Source organism: Sus scrofa, chromosome 6, assembly GCF_000003025.6.
Source record: "Sus scrofa isolate TJ Tabasco breed Duroc chromosome 6, Sscrofa11.1, whole genome shotgun sequence".
Taxonomy (NCBI): Eukaryota; Metazoa; Chordata; class Mammalia; order Artiodactyla; family Suidae; genus Sus; species Sus scrofa.
The window spans coordinates 161,393,585-161,411,847 of NC_010448.4; the positions used below are offsets into that span (position 1 = coordinate 161,393,585).

Genomic DNA, 18,263 nt, shown 5'->3' on the forward strand with positions numbered 1-18,263 from the left:
ACTATTTTAATGTCTGCTTAAATAAATTAATTAAATTTGTAAACGTAAGTGCGCATTGAGTACATGAATTCCTTTAACCATTAGGATCACAGTATTTTCAATAAAACTTCATGATGCAACAATATGTTATAGCTCTAAATGTCTAAAAACATGTTAATGTCTAAAAACCATATCTTAAATAATATTTTATAAGTATCTTCCAGGGTGATTATGAAATTGAAAAGAATAAATGTTTCTCTTTTTTTCTGGAATGAGGTGTGGAATAAGTGAGAAAGTAGTTTCATTTCCAAGATACTCATATGGTTGATCTTTAGAAACTTAAGACTTTTGTTTAGAGCAGTGGCTACTACTGTGATAGGGTAGGAAAAATGCGCAGTTTTTTTGGGTTTATTTATTTATTTATTTTTTGGTCTTTTTGTCTTTTTAGGGCTGCACCCATGGCATATGGCGGTTCCTAGGCTAGGGGTCCAGTTGGAGCTCTAGCCGTTGGCCTATACCACAGCCATAGCAATATGGGTTCCAAGCCTCATCTGCGAGCTACACCACAGCTCACAGCAATGGTGGATCCTTAACCCACTGAGTGAGGCCAGGGATCTAACCTTCATCCTTATGGATGCTAGTTGGGTTCGCTAACCACCGAGCCACAACGGGAACTCTGCACAGATTTTTAAAGTTGGAAAGAATTGGATTCAAATCCTGGTCTGCCACTTTAATAAAGCCATTTCGGTATACACAAGGTTGATGTGAGCATGAAATATAGTAACATATGCAAAGTGTGTGCATCATTGCCCTGGCATTCAATAAGTAGTTACAGCTGTTATAATTGTTTCTTCTCTACCTTCCTAAAACTTTATTGATATCTTTATCGTAATAATTATCACATTATACCATGAATATTTGTTTCGGGATGTGACCCTCACTGGGCTGTGACTTAGCTGGAGGCAAGCATATTGTCTCTATCTTTTTATCTCTTCTGCAGAGGTTGCAAACTGACAACTACAAGACTGTTTTGTTTGGCTACCAGTTTTGGTTCTAGAGTGTTTTATATTTGACTGGTTGCCAACATTTAAAAGTTTAAAAGATTCACATTTAAAAACAAACAAAACCAGATTCCTGGCTTCTGGTTTTTCTCAGAGAATCAGGAAATCCTAGCAACACTAAACCCCAGATTTCCCATAACAGCAGTCAGCTGTTCTGGGGTAACAGCTCCCCCCTTGGGGAGCCATGCTGTCTAGTTTGCATAGTCCCCAGCATCCAGTATTGCTTCCTCAAAGGTAAGGTCATCACATTTCACTCATTTATGTTTCCTATCAGGCTACTGTAGACACTTGGCATTTGAGAAAGCTACTCTGGTGACAATAAGAGTTTGGAATTTAGGAAATGCTCAACAAATATTTGAATGAGTGAAGAACCATAAGCATACAAGTTTAGAAGGTTTACCTAAATCTGGTAAAATGTCCAAGGTGATAGGGGTCTAGCTATGCCTTTTTTTTTTTTTTTTTTGGTCCTTCTAGGGCTGCACCCACAGCATATGGAGGTTCCCAGGTTAGGGTTCGAATTGGAGCTGTAGCTGCAGGCCTTCAGCACAGCCACAGCCACAGCAATGCAGGATCTGAGCTGAGTCTATGACCTACGCCACAGCTCATGGCAATGCCAGATCTTTAACACACTGAGCAAGGCCAGGGATGGAACCTACATCTTCGTGGATACTAGTCAGATTCGTTTCCGCTGAGCCATGACAAGAACTCCTCTAGCCGTGCTTTAATAACAGCTCTTCCCATCATCTTTTTTCAGTATATTGCATGAGGAAGGAATGGTAGTGCGGGGTGGGGGGAGAATGATGTTCTGAAATAACTGGCTTTCATTGGATGTGATTACCAGGCTGCCACATTTTCAAGAAATAGACATCCTCAAATTTGTTCACTACTGGTGTAATGCAGTGAACATGACAAAAATAAAATATGATCAAATGCACTTGCCATTTATTTTGGAATGCATGACAATATCTATTCACTTGAGCAAAAACACAAACAACACCCAACTGTGTTTGAAGACAGCCTATCTTTGATCAGAACTCTGAAATATCCCTTTGAGTTAGCTATTAGTACAATAAACTTTATTAATTTGTACCTGACATTAATTTGGGATTTATGATTATTATGTCTAGTTGAACTAATGCATGTCCCAGATCTGTGAAGGAAGAGTTAGCCAAGTAAGTGAAAGATGTGGGTAATGTTTCTTTGGCAAGGAATCAGGGCTGGGTAATGATCTACTTTTTTTGAGTTTAAGTTTTTGGGGAAGTTTCATGATACAGTTAAAAAGAGAAAGTGCCTCAGAGTCCATAAATATCCTTTTGAATCCTGCTTTTGCTACTTACTTGAAGAGTTTGAACCCTCAGTTGCATTTTCTGTAAAGAAAGAATAAAAGTGGCATTGAAGTTTTGTTAAACTTTTTTTAGTATGGTTGATTTACAGTGTTCTGTCAGTTACTGCTATACAGCAAAGTGACCCAACTGCATTGAAGTTGGTTCTAAGAATTTGAGAGTGTACACGACAGAAGCTTTGCATTTCATGTTTTCTCTGCCTGGGACACTCTGGGATTTGTACCTTCTCATTTAGGATTCCACCCATCCAAAGTAGAGAATGACTGGGAAGAGTCTAATATCACCCTTCTTGGAACTTTGATCTAATTTTGAAATTATCTTGTTTACATATTCACATTTCTTTTCTGTCTTTCTTACCCCTCTCCCCACCATACACCTACTGTAGAATGAATGTAAGCTCCGTGAAAGCAGAGCTTTCGAATTGGACCTGCACCTCAGCCACAGCAATGAAGGATCCAAGCCATGTCTGAGACCTATATACCACAGCTCATGGCAATGCCAGATCCTTAAGCCACTGAGCGAGGCCAGGGATTGAACTTGCAGTTTCATGGTTCCTAGTCAGATTCGTTTCTGCTGCGCCATGATGGGAACTCCTAAATTTACATTTTTAACTTAAGAATATTTTACTATCTTGAATATTTAATTATTATAATATACTTCATTATTGCTCCTTTTTTCAAGTTAGATATCATTATATGTATTCTATTACTGTTTCTTCAATTTTGGGATACTAATGCATATAGTTCCTATTCATACTTATCAGACTACTTTAACATTAAAAACAGTAAAAGAGGGAGAGAGAGGGAGTGGAATGGACTGGGAGTTTGGGGTTAGTAGATACAAACTTACATTTAGAATGGATAAGCAATGAGGTCCTACCCTATAGCACAGGGAACTATATCCATTCTCTTGGGATAGACCATAATGGAAGATAATATAAGAAAAAGAATGTATATATATATATGTATGACTGTGTCACTTTACTGTATAGCAGAAATTGACACAGCATTGTAAATCAACTATACTTTATAATTTAAAAAATGAAATCTTTGGTATGAAAAATTAATTTAGCACAGTGTCTAAAGGACTTCTTTATGTCTCAAGGACTATAAAGAAATAAGAATGAGATGAAGCATGTTTAAGTATATAGTATGTATATATAGTATATATACATGTGTGTGTGCGTGTGTGTGTGTGCATAGTATAGTAAGTATTAATGGTATTTTTTTGTTGTTGCTCTACATTCTCTGCTTTCTTAATCCTAATCCACTAATAGAGTAGCTGCTAGCCACATATGGCAATTTAATTAAAATAACGTTTGAAATTATTTTTCTTAGTCACACTAGCTAAGTTTTAAGTGCTCAATAGCCACGTGTATCTAGTGGCCACCCTTTGGACAGCACAGATACGGAACAGTCTATCCTCACTGAAAGTTCTGTTAGCAGCTATTAGACCATCATGTACACAATTCCTTGTCCTTTATTTGCCACATTGTATATTAGATTTTTTGTTCGTAATTTGAAAATGAAGTTTACTATGTCCTAAAAATACTACCTGTCTTAACGTCTTGAAATCTCTTTTCCCAAAAATGGTTATTTTATCAACTGTGTATTTAAATCAACATGTTCCTTTTTTCCATTTATCAGGATAGTCAACACCTGACATTTTTAATCATTATTTAAAACTCTAAATCCTGTGACGAATACAGTTGAAGTAATGCCTTTACACATTACTCACTTTTAAGACAACGCAGTGTATGATAATGTCTCCATGTGCCTCTTTTACCATATACAATGAAAAAAATACTTATTAAATGGTGATTTTTTTCCCCCTTTATCTTATTAAGTAAATTATATGGTCCTTTTTTAGGAAGCCTTCATAGTTAGAGATGTAAAACAGCAATTTCTTGGTTCTATAGCATGACATAGTTCAGAGCTGAGATTAGAGAAACCCCGTAGAGTTGTTAATACTTGAGGGCATCCCCAACTAGAAAAGTATGTGAATTTAGGCATGGGAGGAAGGAAGGATCTGCTTTAAATTTAGTGTAGGGTCACTGAATCTTAATGATAGATTAAACAAGGGAGGTAGAATAATGAATAGGGGTATGCAGTGTGTAGCACTAATACCAGAAGTCCATGGTTTGTGGCGGTTTTTTAATGTCCTTTCCCATATGGTTTTGAATAGAGTAGGTTATGGCAGGGATGAGCTAAGGAATAGCTTTGTTAATGAATAAATAGGAGTAATTTTTCTTTAAACAGGAGACTTCAGGCTGTTTATTTAGAATGCCAGCTTATTTAATAAATAATGTGATTAAAATTTTTTTCTAATCATAATAATACATTAAGAGGGGATGCTAAAGTATACCTGTTATTTTCTTTATAAAATGGCTGTATTTATTTACATTTCAGAGCCAGTCCGAACAGTGAAATCCTTGGGGTGTGATTTTAACCGCCTTAATTGAACACTAGTTGTGTGGAGCTTCTGAGCACTGCCATCATCATTCCTTAGTTAAGGTTTATTGTACAATATTAGACTTTCGTTCATTGTGTCAATTCACTCTGGAAGCCTTAATTAAATTGTCATTTGGTACTAGTTTCCACCTCTCCTTCATTCACTAAAAGTTAACTAGGTATGTAATTTTCATGCCTATTCCCTTATTATAACCTTGCTCTTGGCCAAGGCAGTTAACTTTGCTTAAGATAACCTTCCTGCCCTCCCACCCACATCTCTCTTATATAGATTAACGCTAAAATTAAGCTGATTTTGGAAGTAGCAAGTTAGAATCAGAAAATCTGACCAGACATACTTTAGCATATCTCTCAGGGCTGTTCTTTGGAGATTACTTAATATTTCCAAAAGGAAAGGTTAAGTAGGTTGTCTTTGCTGTATTGGTTGAGCAGAGTGAAGAGAAATGTAACTCTCCTGACTCCAAGGCCCCCAGTGCAAACACTGGCCTAGTTGTTCCCAAACTTTCTCCTTGATGTGGGTGACTTGAATAGTTTATTTTCACTTGATGAGCCACACCCCCAGGCCACTTTAGTATTCATGGCAGACCCCAACACTAAGTCTCTTTGTTTTCTTTGTTTTTTGCATTTTTTTGTTAACAAGAAAAGATAAAATTATGAGAGAACTGATTATAGACTGAGATCCCATTGCTGATGGTTCCCACCATTTTTTTCAGCATTTCAAAGAAAGGCAAAAGTCCTGGATAGGCAACAGAAAGCAGCAAAGCAAACATAAACATCATGCCCGAACATCATTGTGGTACTACCAGAGTGGGAAAGCATACATACAGTCTTTATCAAATATAAAGATAGGTCTTTGCCCAAAACAGTAAGATTGCCAGCATCTGAAATATTTTGAAGTTTCTGTAGAAACTATGGTCTTTTTAAGGTGGAAAAAAAAAACGCTTAAGAAGAAAGAAGAAATGAGTTAAGATTTTTAGAAATCTACATTATCTTCTTGACTTAGGCATTAACTAAGTGACTGACATTTGCAAGTATCTTAATTTGTGTGCGTGTAAAATTTAGAATAAAATGCTGTTCTGTGGAAAACAAATTGGCAGAGTAGATTAATGGCATTGCCTTACATCATCTCCTTTATAGATGCAGTTTCATTTTAGAACTTAAAGAGGTTGCAGATAACACAAATATCTGATCAGTTTCACTTGCCAAATTAAAAGCACAAAAGAGGGATTGGGAAGAGTGCCCATCTGCCGAGAGAGGGGGAAACTGGAATAACAAGACAGGGCATAATTGATTTACTTTACCTTGACAAAGTAGAAGCAGCAGGCTCATAGTGTGAATGTCTTCATATATTTTTATTCCAGACAAAACTCTTACATTAGTGCTGGGTAGAGACTCAGTAGACATTGGACAAAGGTTTATACAAAGAAGAGTCTTTGCTAATTCTCACACAATAAAGTTTATTTACTGTTTTGACTGTTCTTCTCCTTTTACCTTGATTCATTTTCCTGAATTTTTTGTCTTGCTGTTCCTTTCCCAGCTGTGTGTGACACCAGGGACTGCCCTCTTACTGTGAAGGCAACATTCAGTCCTTGAAACAATAACTAGTTGCTATTTGATCTTGCAGCAGTCCTTCCTCTACAGCATTTAAAGTACAAAATTGACAGCCTGTAACTGCTCTTCATTGCCTGTTGCAGCACAACAGGTATGAAAAGGCTCACTTACTCTCTTGACAGGTTTCACCCATAGTTGGTTACTCTTACTTGTTACCACTTAATGCCCACCATTCAAAGTAAGTGTAAATGGTCTCAGGGAAAGTTATTACATGTTACAATTATAAAAGTGTCAGGTGGAAAAGAATTTTAAAGATAATTTATTGCAACCCTTTATTTTTAAAGAAGAGGAAATTCAAGCTCAAAGATATGTCATAGTCATGAAGCAATCTAGATTTCAGTGTTGTAGAACTAAATCAAATCCTAATCTCACTGTTTACTAACTGGAGTAACTTTAGGCAAATTACTTGTCTCTGAGACTGTTTCCTCACTTATAAAGTGAAGATATTAATACATATAAGAGATTATCGTGAGGATGTGTTAACATAAAACCTAGTTCCTGATTAATAGAAGATGCTCAATAAATGTTCAGTGGCTTTCTCTTTCTTCTTACCTTATTCAGGGTCACTCAGATGATTAGGGCTCAGCTGAAATGAAAACTGGGTTGTTCTGAATCTAAGTATTTATCTTTACTTTGAATAAAAACCAAAAAAAAATCAGGTTAGTAACAAATTTTTTTTTAATTTCTTACTGCAGAAGGAATAGACACTTAGAAAAGACATACACAAAAAATAAAACTGAGTCATAATCCCATGATACAGAACAAATTTTAATGTTTGTTCTGTATCTTTTGTCTGTGCACTATACATATATATCTGTAACCTACATATATATAACTGAAGCAGAAATGGACATAATTCTTTAACCTGGTTTTTCTTTACTATGTAACAACTTTTAATGTTATTAAATATTCTTCTCTGTCAGGATCAGCAAACTTTTTCTGCAAAGGTCTGGATAATAAATACTTTAGACTTTGAGAACATACGGTTTCTGTTGCATCTGCTCAAGTCTGCCATCATGGTGTTGAAAAACATCCACAGACAGTACATAAACAAGTGAAGGCAGTGATGTTGCAATACAATTTCATTTACAAAAACAGACAGCAGACTAGATTTGGCCTGTAGGCTGTACTTTGTTGACTCTGCCTCTACATCATCATTTTAATGGCTGCTTAGTTCATTTACTTATTTAACTGTCTTATTATTGAATATTAAATTTGTGTCAGTTGTGTGTGTGTGTGTGTGTGTGTGAGATAATAATCAAGGCTGCTGTGAATATCTTTGTTGCTAAATATTTGACTTGCATGTATGATTATGTCCTCAAGATTAACTTGTATGCTGCTTCTGACCTTATATCAAATGGTTTGTCTTCTAAAATTCAGACTTAAAAATCAAAGTATTTCTGGTATGTGAGTACTTCTTGGTTTATGTTACCAATTTTTAAAGCAGTTCATAAAATTGAACTTTATAAAATTCAAGGTTCAAGTTTAAAGTAAAGCTCCTAAAAATGTTCTTGTAATTATTCCAGTTATTTCTAGGGTTAATTTTGGACTTAATTGGTGTTTTCCTTTGTGGAAGGAAGTATACATTAATTTACTTGAATTTCAAAGGAGAAATTTTAAGAGCATTTAATGAGTTATATATTATTCATTATGGTCAATAAAAACCCATTGCTTCTATGGTATCTATTAGGCCATTTGTTGGAAAAGCTTTGCTCTTTCACTGTTTCCATAAAGTATAGAGAAGAACTGTTGCCCTCTAGGATAAGGTCTTAACTGATATGAGGTTTACCTCATACTGTTTTTCCTTTGGTTCTTGTTTCAGGTAGCTTATGAACGAGAACCAACCAACCAAACATACAAACCAAAAAAACCATGAAAACCTGTTTAGTCTTTCATTTCCTTCAAACAGTTCTCTGGTATTCAGGGACATTTCTTCAATTTAATTGATATGTACAGGTGTCTTCCAGGTTTATTTAGTGTGACCAACAGATCATTTATTGTGGATTTGCAATTTTACTGCAATGCCTGAATATATATTATAGCCAGAAAGCAATCACACTTAAGCTTAAGGCAGAAAAACGAAAGATTAGTTTTTCAATGATGAAGATTATTAGTTATCAATTATTTCAGTGCTAAGAAGTCTGTAGTAAAGTAGGACCATCTCTCACTTTCTTAGACTAAAAATGATCACTTTATCTTCCCCCTCAATTAAAGCATTTCTGGAATTTCTGTAACAAATCATTATTAATCATGTTCATTCTCAAAAAGGACTGGCCTTAGGCAAGAATTCAAAGAACTTTAGAGCCAGTAAATTAGAAAGGTATGGTTATCTGGGAGAGCCTCTAATTCACATACCCTAAAAAAGAATTTCTTAAACTTTGGCTTGGTAGTGGAGTTCCTGTTGTGGCGCAGTGGAAACGAATCCGACTAGGAACCATGAAGTTGCGGGTTCGATCCTTGGCCTCACTCAGTGGGTTGAGGATCGAGCTTTGCCATGAGCTGTGGTGTAGGTCGCAGATGTGGCTCAGATCTGGTGTGGCTGTGGTGTAGGCCGGAAGCCATAGTTCTGATTAGACCCCTAGTCTGGGAATCTCTATGTGCTGAGGGTGCAGCCCTAAAAAGCAAAAAGTTAAAATTAAAACAAACTTTGGCTTGGTAAGAATTATATAAAGGGCTTGTTAGAACACATATTGTGAAGTCCCAGAGTTTCCAGTGCACTAGGCCTGGGATGGGTCCCCCAGATTTTCATTTCTAGTAGTTTTCAGGCGATGCTAATACTATTTGTCCAGGCACCACACTTTGAGAGAACCACAGGTGAAGAAAAATAATTGTACCATTTTTTGTTGTTTATGATTTCAACTTCCGTAACTTTACAATTTCTCTAAACCTTCCCCCCCACCAAATCTCTTAAAACTTAGTATCTTTTCTATTCGTGAAATACACTCAACTTTGCTCATTTGTAAACATTTTCTTCACTCTTTAGGAAATCTTTTTTAAAATCCAGTCTTAGGGAGTTCCCGTCGTGGCGCAGTAGAAACGAATTTGATTAGGAACCATGAGGTTGCAGGTTCCATCCTTGGCCTCACTCAGTGGGTTGAGGATCCGGCGTTGCCGTGAGCTGTGGTGTAGGTCATAGACACAGCTCGGATCTGGCGTGGCTGTGGCTGTGGCATAGGCTTGCAGCTGTAGCTCCAATTAGACCCCTAGCCTGGGAACCTCCATATGTCACAGGTGTGGCCCTAAAAAGTTTAAATAAATAAATAAATAAATAAATAAATAAAATCCTGGCTTAACTTTTAACTAAAGAATGAATTAATTTTAATAAATTTATGATCATGAGTTCAGTCACTTTATGATCTAACATTCAAATTTTGTGTCACTTTCACCCACACCAAACTTGTAGCACAGGATTATGACTACAACCATGCTTTAATTATCTTATCCTTGGTAGTTTTTCAGGATGGCTAAAAATCTGTTTCCAACTATCTGCATTCAAACTAGTTTCCTTATTTGATCATCCTTATTATCATCATTCCCAGTAACTCTTAAGATTGCCAACTGTCAGATTTCTTTACAGACAAGTAAGAGGTGAAATAAATTTTTAAAGTGTGGTAAGCAAAACTTAGTTACAGTTGTTGGAATGAAGAATTCAGTTAGAGCCAAAAGATGTTTTAATAGAGCAGAATGCTGCCAGTTTAAAGCCTGACTGAAAGCAACTTTAATTTTAGTTTTCTTCAAAAACAACATCTTCATTGTCTTCTGGAGAGATGGTATTTGAAAAAAAGAAATGTCTCGAGTTACTGTTTTTAGAGGAAAGAATTGCTGAGTCTTTCAAATGGTTAATGAGAAGAAGTAATAGTTAAACACTTGGAGCATTGATTTCTGATTTGAATTCTCCAACACAGGCCAGCCCTGAGGGAAGGAGAAAAAAAAGCTTGCTAATTAACATTTGATTACTGATGCCACCTTCTCATTCCCCTTGCACCATCCGGTTTCAAGTGTTTTTGTTCATGAAGGATTTTTTGGTGCATTTTAACTTGATCTTAGTAAAACAAATCCATGTGCAACTACAACCAGTGTACAATCTGTTAAAGAAAAAGAAGAAAAAGACCTTAGGTATGGGAAGTAAGTGTTCAAAATCTAGTCTGGATAAGAAGTGATTGGTTTCTTAACTATTAAAAGCCTTCTTCAGAACATCAATGATTGCTGAGAAGCTGGAACTAAGCCTAGTCTGTATGTCTTGTTTTGTGTGTTGGTGTGCGTGTGTGTGTGCACACGCACAGCACACACACACACATTTCTTACTGTTATTTTTTAGCTGTTAACCCAGAGCATCATTTGTGTGAATTACCTGGAGTTCAGATTTTGATATATTTAAAATTTGGATAAGTTCAGGTTCTAAAATGACCAAAGGCCATTTTCTTCTAAGACTGATAAGAGAGTGAGATACATATATGTAGTTACAGGGTGTATTTCTGTAAGGGTTGTAATTTGCTATAGTTACTTCAGAAAATCTAGAAACTAGAGTGCCAACAAATTGATAGCTGTTTCAGCCCATGGCAATTAAATATTTTGTTACTAATTTTTGCCATATAAAATATTTGATATGTGAAAAATCATAGACCAGATTTAAAATTTGAAAGATGTTGAAATAAATTAGTAGAATTTGATAACTGTATCACTTAGCTTGTAGTATTTTGGCAAAACTATAGCCTCACTCGAAACATTTGGTTGATGAAATAGTAATCTTGGAAACCAGTATGCCAAGCTTTACTTTTAAATGAGATCTCTTGTGGGATAAGAGGGGCATTATTTTGTTTTTCTTTTTTTAAAAATCTAGACTTTTACTGTAATTAAAAGCAAAAACTAAGATTTTTCTTTATCCAAGAAAAAAATTTCACCTAAAATGCTTATGTCTGTATTTCTTAACTGAAATTATTTGCTATTCTCCTTTTTGATGTGTTGTGAAGATGTGTTATTAATTCTTTACTATTTTTTTCTTTCATTTTCTAGCCTTAATGGTTTTGAACTTTCTCTCTTTACTCGCTTGTCTTAAATATATTTCGCTCATCTTTCCTGCACCTGAGATTAACGCTAGTATTTTCAAGAAATCATAGAATTTTAGCACTTTGACATTCAGTAGTAATCTCATTTTATTCTCTACTAATATTGGGTAAACAAGGTTTCAGAGAGGTTCCACCAAACTTGCACCACAGTAGCAGCTGGGCAGAATCAGGACGCGAAATCCAGTTCTCTGCCTCTCTATGTCGTAGTACCTCAAGCTGACTTTTCTGTTATCAGAATCTGCTTTCACTTTGATAATACCTGAATGAATTTTAAAATTCCCTAAAATGTTTCTCAGTAGTAGGACCAGCATTTAGCTATAAAATGTAGCTAACAAATCTATCTACTAAGTTTTATATTTTTTCAGTTTGAATAGCTACAAACAGCTCCTTTAAAGCTTATCTGAGCCTCAAAATTTAGCCTTTAGCAGAGTAACTTCCTAAGAATTTTTTTCTAGGAAATTCTGATAAAATTTAATTGCAGTATAAAACTGAAAATCTGTGGAACTCAAAACTTTGCAGGAGATGCATATCATATAATTTTATATTGAGCAGGTCATAATAAAATGATTTGTTCTCTAGTGTTTATCACTGAAATTTCTACAGTGAGGAAATGAAGTTTGAAGTGGAGATCATTGCTTACATTAATTATTATGTATAAATAGATGTTTATTAATGAAAAGCAAATAATAAGGAAATAAATCTATCACATTAATTGTGTACTATTTCAAGTTAATCTGATTTAAATTTTTTTTCTTAATCACAAACAACTATCTTATATGAAGCAGTGGGGAAGAAATGAAACCTCTTTTAGAAAATCTGGAAAACAAGCTCTGGAAAATTTATTGTCAATTTAGAACACTTGGTCCAAATACATTATAGTTTGTAACATAATTTCAGTGTTCAACTGGTAATCAAAGCATTTATTAAGTTTCTTCAGAAGTGAAACATTTGCATAGTTTAGCAGCCTAAAATCTCACAGATTTAGAGCTAAATGCCTAACAAGAATTGAAAAGATGATGAAGATTCAGCATGATCTTGAGCCAGTACTGGTCAAAGAACGTGGGTAAGACAAAAAGGCCATTAGAATATGACGTGCCACTTGTCCTTAACTGGAATTTAACACAAATCTCTAAAGATGAAACCATCAGAAGTAGCGCAGTAATGATAGCTGGGCATGCCAGCTGCAGCAACCCAGCTGGCATGTGTGTGTTCTTTCTACCTCTCTCAACTCTCAAATCAGTCAAGCTCTCAACCTTCTCCCCTTCCCTTGAGTCCTCTTCTCTTCCTCCTCTGGTCCTCCATTCCTTCTGTTTTTGAGAAACTGTGTCCTCATTTGATTTATGATGACCTAAATCATGTGCATCATTTTGTACGCAGCTGTATTTTGTCATTCAGCTTTCCTAGAATACTAATTTTTCAGGGGAATCATTTTTAGTTTTGTGTACATTTTAGATTTTTACTTCCCTGCAGGATTGTCACCTAAAAGTTTAATTAAATAAAACCAACAGTAAAAACAATAGAATCTTTAAGTCCTCATTAATAAAATTATCACTTAATTTGTACTGTTGCTATCTTATCATCTGTCTTCCGTATATTGGTGAAATCTACCTATGGTTACAGAATTGATAAACATGGAATTATTTTTGAGAAACTGCTTTGTGTTCACTTAGATTGTTGTAACACAAGGTTCTTTTGGCTTAATTCCAGAAACACTGCAAATTTAGCTTTTCCTTTGGAACAGACATTACCCTAATATGCTTTATGTTGTACTGTCTCAGCCAAGTTCTTTCTGCATTAACCAGTTTATTCTATGACAAGTTGCTTAACAGATGTCATTCTGGGGAGAACAATGAAGCCAAATACTTGTGCAATGGCTAACATTACTCTAACTTTGATCACTTTTGTTCAGCACATCAGTCTGGCGTTGTGCTTTATACCAACATAACACTATAGCCAGAACATGCTTTTCAGGCTTAGAATAGCAAAGGAATGTTATTCAATTCAGCCAGTTACAGATGAGTTAATGAAAGAAGAAAAATACTGTTTATTTCATAATACCATATTGTTGTGTTTGGGAATTAAGGTGGAATTTAAAGAATCCAACTCCAAAGTTATTTGTTTATATACTCCACTCATAGTATTTGTGTATATTCTCCAATGCAGGGGTAGTCTTGCCACCTTTCCAACAGATGTAAATATTTGTCCTGCCTTCCCTCCCACCTTCAGAATAGCTGCTGACACGTGGGGCATGTAGAGAACATAATTGAAACTAACTTTAAGAAAGGAATCTTTTGCTCTGAGGCCTGAAGTTTCCTCATACTCCCTTCTTCTGGCCTCTCCCTTTTATTAATAAATAATAATAATCATGCTTGCAGTTTCTGGAACACCTTTCCTCTTAAAAGCACAAATGTTTAAGCATGACAGAATGGTATTAGCTAGTGGAAGTGGTAAGAGGTTAGCCCGGTTGCATTTGATTAAACTGTTGGGTTGATAATGACTAATGAAAATTTCCAAACTTGATGTGACTGACCATACACAAAAAACTGCATGGTAGACTGGCCATTGCTAAGAATCTCTTGGAAAAAAAAAAAAGGGCTGTTTGTTTGAATTGAGTGGGAATCAAGCCATGCCCCCAAGCTCCTCAGTTCTCATTTACTGAGTCTTTTTTCACAGGTGTACATTAGAGATAAAAATGGATTGAGTTCCCGGTTTTGTTTTGTTTCTTTCTCCAGAGAATATATATCCCTATTTTACTGGAAGGGTAACTTAGATGTGTTTATGTATAATAAACAGTAATGTGATACAAAATGCTATAATTGAACAACATGATACTTCAGGCTTCTGCATTTAAAAAACATGAATGAATGCTGCTTGTGTTCCGTATTGAAGTCTTATTTTAGAAGCTATTATATGCAACATTTGAACATCAGCATCATTTGTTAAAATAGGGTCATCCCAAAACTAACCTGAAGAATTAGCTAAGATGAATGATCTCTTCATTCTTATGATCTGATAATTTCTTTTATTTTTTTTTGTAAATATGGAATGAAACAATTTTTGTAATCTATTTAGAAAAAAAAACTGAAGAAACTTCTTAATTACTGGATAATAGTTTAAACTTCTGACACTTTATTCTGATAAATTATTTACCTCCTCTCCTTTTTAAGGTAAAAGATACAATGTTAATCTTGAGAAAAACAGCATTTTAACTTTTAACAATACTTAAAAACTATCATTACTATATTTTCTTTTTTGGGAAGGGACTAAGTAGTATATTAATGGCTCTCGGTTAATAAATATGCTGTTGAAATAGTTTCTATTTGGGGATGATTTCAAAGAATTAATCTATGTTGCTCTATTAATAAGTTGTCATATTATTAAAACTTACATAAAACAGTGAAAGAAACTTCAGATTCTTCCTTCTACCCCCTTCAACAAAAAAAATACTATCTTTCTCTGTCCTACATAGAAACTTAAAATATATCTTTTATTTGAGTCATTGCACATCTTAAGTCATTTAAAAAATTAAATAGATTATAAGAAGTTATAATTATAGTATGACCTAGGTGAATGGTGTACTTGAAGTTTTTTGACTGAAAAGAAACGTGAAGCCATCCAAAAAATTGGCTGAGGAGGGAGATGTTTCTTGAAGGTTATTTCATCTAACCTTCATTGAGAATCTGTTTTTAAATTTGATTTATATTTTTTTATAAAATTTTTATGATTTGTGTTTTCCTAGTTTCAAATTCTTATTTTGAATCTAGAAGAAAACAGAGCAAACATGTGTATCCCATAAATTGACTGGCAAATATCATAGGTCATGTGGAAACCCTATTTTTATTGTTCTCTTTCTTTTTATAGGTAAAGAGAAATGTTTATGACCTTACAAGTATCCCTGTTCGCCATCAGTTATGGGAGGGCTGGCCAACTTCTGCCACAGATGACTCCGTAAGTGACAGTTGAGTTGTCAGTTTTATATCCTCCTCTCTCTTTTGCCACTTCCAGTCTAATTGACGGTAATATTAAGCAGAATCAAATGTTTTGAATCCATCGAAAGAATTTATAAATCAAATAATGCGAAGACAAGATGAGTTCACTTGCAGAACAGATAACATAAATCAAGTATATCAGCATTCTCTTGGAGTTACAGTATCAGTTATCATGAACTTGATGCTGCTTGATTTGACTTCAGTTTTTGCTTGATGAAAAAAACACAGCTATTCAGATATTACTAATGAAATGTCCCAAACACAAAAATTCTTTTCCTAAGTTACTTCAAAATCAACCTAATTATTTTATTTAATTTTAAAATTGCATTTCCCATAATGGACCCATGCTTTAAAAAGTTAATTTTTGTGGTTAATATTAATAACTCTCTATTCTTAAACATGACCATAATTTTTACTACCATAAAAACTGGAAGACTTAGTCTGTAATTTTTAACTATCATCATATCTACTCATGATCATTTTCCTATTGTAAATTTTGAAACTTTTCCTTTTTCTGCTGTTTCCAGTGATAATTCTTTTCCAAGAGAATCATCTTTTTATCATCTAAGGGGTCCAACTGAAATTACATCTTGGCTGCTCTTATCCATAATCTTGATTGTTCTAACCAGATACTCTGTTTTTTTATTTTTAAGTGAAAAATTAGAGGAGTTCCTTGGTGGCTCAGTGGGTTAAGGATCCAGTGTTGTTACTACTATGGCTCAAGTCACTGCTGTGGTGCAGATTTGATCCCTAGACCAGGAACTTTGCATGTGGCTAAAAAAAAATTAGAATGTTTCAAGTATTTTGAAATAAGTCTTAGTTTTTAAATAAATAGGGTTAAAAGGGTATTGAGACTGGAGTTCCCGTCATGGCGCAGTGGTTAACGAATCCGACTAGGAACCATGAGGTTGCGGGTTCGGTCCCTGCCCTTGCTCAGTGGGTTAACAATCCAGCGTTGCTGTGAGCTGTGGTGTAGGTTGCAGACGCGGCTCAGATCCCGCGTTGCTGTGGCTCTGGCGTAGGCTGGTGGCTACAGCTCCGATTCGACCCCTAGCCTGGGAACCTCCATATGCCACGGGAGCAGCCCAAGAAATGGCAAAAAGACAAAAAAAAAAAAAAAAAGGGTATTGAGACTTTGTAAACATCTTGTAATAATAATTATCCAAATGATGATTATGGCTAAGAGTTTAATTACCTTTTCTTATTTTCTAGTGAGTATTATGTTGTTATCCAGGTAATAATTACAGCTCCTCTCTCAGCACCAACATCATAAACTTTAATACAAAGGAATTCTTTATGGAAAAATTTTAAAACTTTTTTATTTTATGTAGATGCCACTTGAGTCTATTCCACAGTCTAAACACTGTACATTTGGAAAATGCTGTGTGGGTTATGACATTTTAAAAATAATCAGAAAATAACAAAACTTGTTTTCATTTCTTAATTTTATTGCAGTATAGTTGATTTACAATGTGGTATTATTTTCAGGTATACCACAAAGTGAATCAGTTATATATACATATATATCCATTTTTTTTCCCATATGGATTATTACAGAATACTGAGTAGAGTTCCTTGTGATATACAGTAGGTCCTTGTTAATTATCTGTTCTAGCCTTGTTAGCCATCTGTCTTTGGAGAAATGTCTATTTAGATCCTCTGACTATTTTTTGGTTGGGTTACTTGGGTTTTTTTGAGGTAAAGCCTCATGAGATGTCTGTAGCAAATCTTGTTTTTTTAAGTGAAACCCTCCAGAAAAAAATTATTTATTTATAGGAATTTCGATATTTAACTGATTTTAACATTGCCATTTTAGTGTATTGTTAGAATTATTGATTGGTTGTCCATGGCTAAGGGGTAAGGGTGTGGATGTTGTTTCTGGTTTTTCTCCACCTGTTAGACTGAGAAATTTGATAGAAAATGTGCTACATTTATTTACAAAATTAAGAAAATAATGTACATAAATGATATCTTTCTGTTTACTTTAGAAGACATGAAAAAGTCAGAAGTGTTCTTAGCATCATCTAATAATCTGCTACAAGAAATCATGACACTAATAAAAGAAAAAAAGTACAATTGAGCTGATGTATCACTTAGATTCTCTGAGCTTCTGTTACCTCACTAATCAGAAGCATTGTAATGAGGATTAGTGATAATATGTATACAGTACCTGGGTCATAGTAGACAATAGATGAAGAGTCAATATTATAATTAATATTAACATAACCCTGAAAGACATCACAGGCAAGATTTGGCTGGTTTAAGTAAATGAAATGGTACCTAAGATTTGCTTTAAAATAACATCTGGGGTTGAGAGAGTGAGTGGGGATAGAGATAAATCCAAATTAGCTATCTCTGGATTATTGTTGAAACTGGGTGATGTGTATATTTGATTTTTTTACACTATTCTCTCAAGTTTATATATATTTGTAAATTTTTGTAATAAAAAGTTTAAGGCAAAAACAATTGTCTAGTTTAAGGTTAATAGAGTCTATAAATATGAGACTTCATAGGGTTGGAAAAGCCAATTGCTCTCAGACCCCAACTTGTAGAAACCAAACTGACATAGGTTTATCAGAAGCAAGTTCCGGAGTTCCCTGTCAGCCAGGACTCAGCGTTGTCACTGCTGTGGCTCGGGTTCCTGCTATAGCTTACGTTCCATCCTGGCCCAGGAACTTCCACATGCTATAAGTGCAGCCAAAAAAAAAAAAAAAAAAGAAAGAAAGAAAGAAAAAGAAAAACAAGA

General features: G+C 34.8%; 1 protein-coding gene across 2 annotated transcripts in view; it reads left to right on the forward strand.

The window, feature by feature from the left end:
* The window catches only part of FAF1 (Fas associated factor 1), a 429,817-nt gene that overhangs the window by 219,670 nt on the left and 191,884 nt on the right, over positions 1–18,263 (forward strand). For both annotated transcript variants that reach the window (XM_021097816.1, XM_021097817.1), the window contains exon 8: positions 15,390–15,476. In XM_021097816.1, the coding sequence (XP_020953475.1) occupies positions 15,390–15,476 (87 nt within the window). The remainder of the gene's footprint in view (positions 1–15,389; positions 15,477–18,263) is intronic.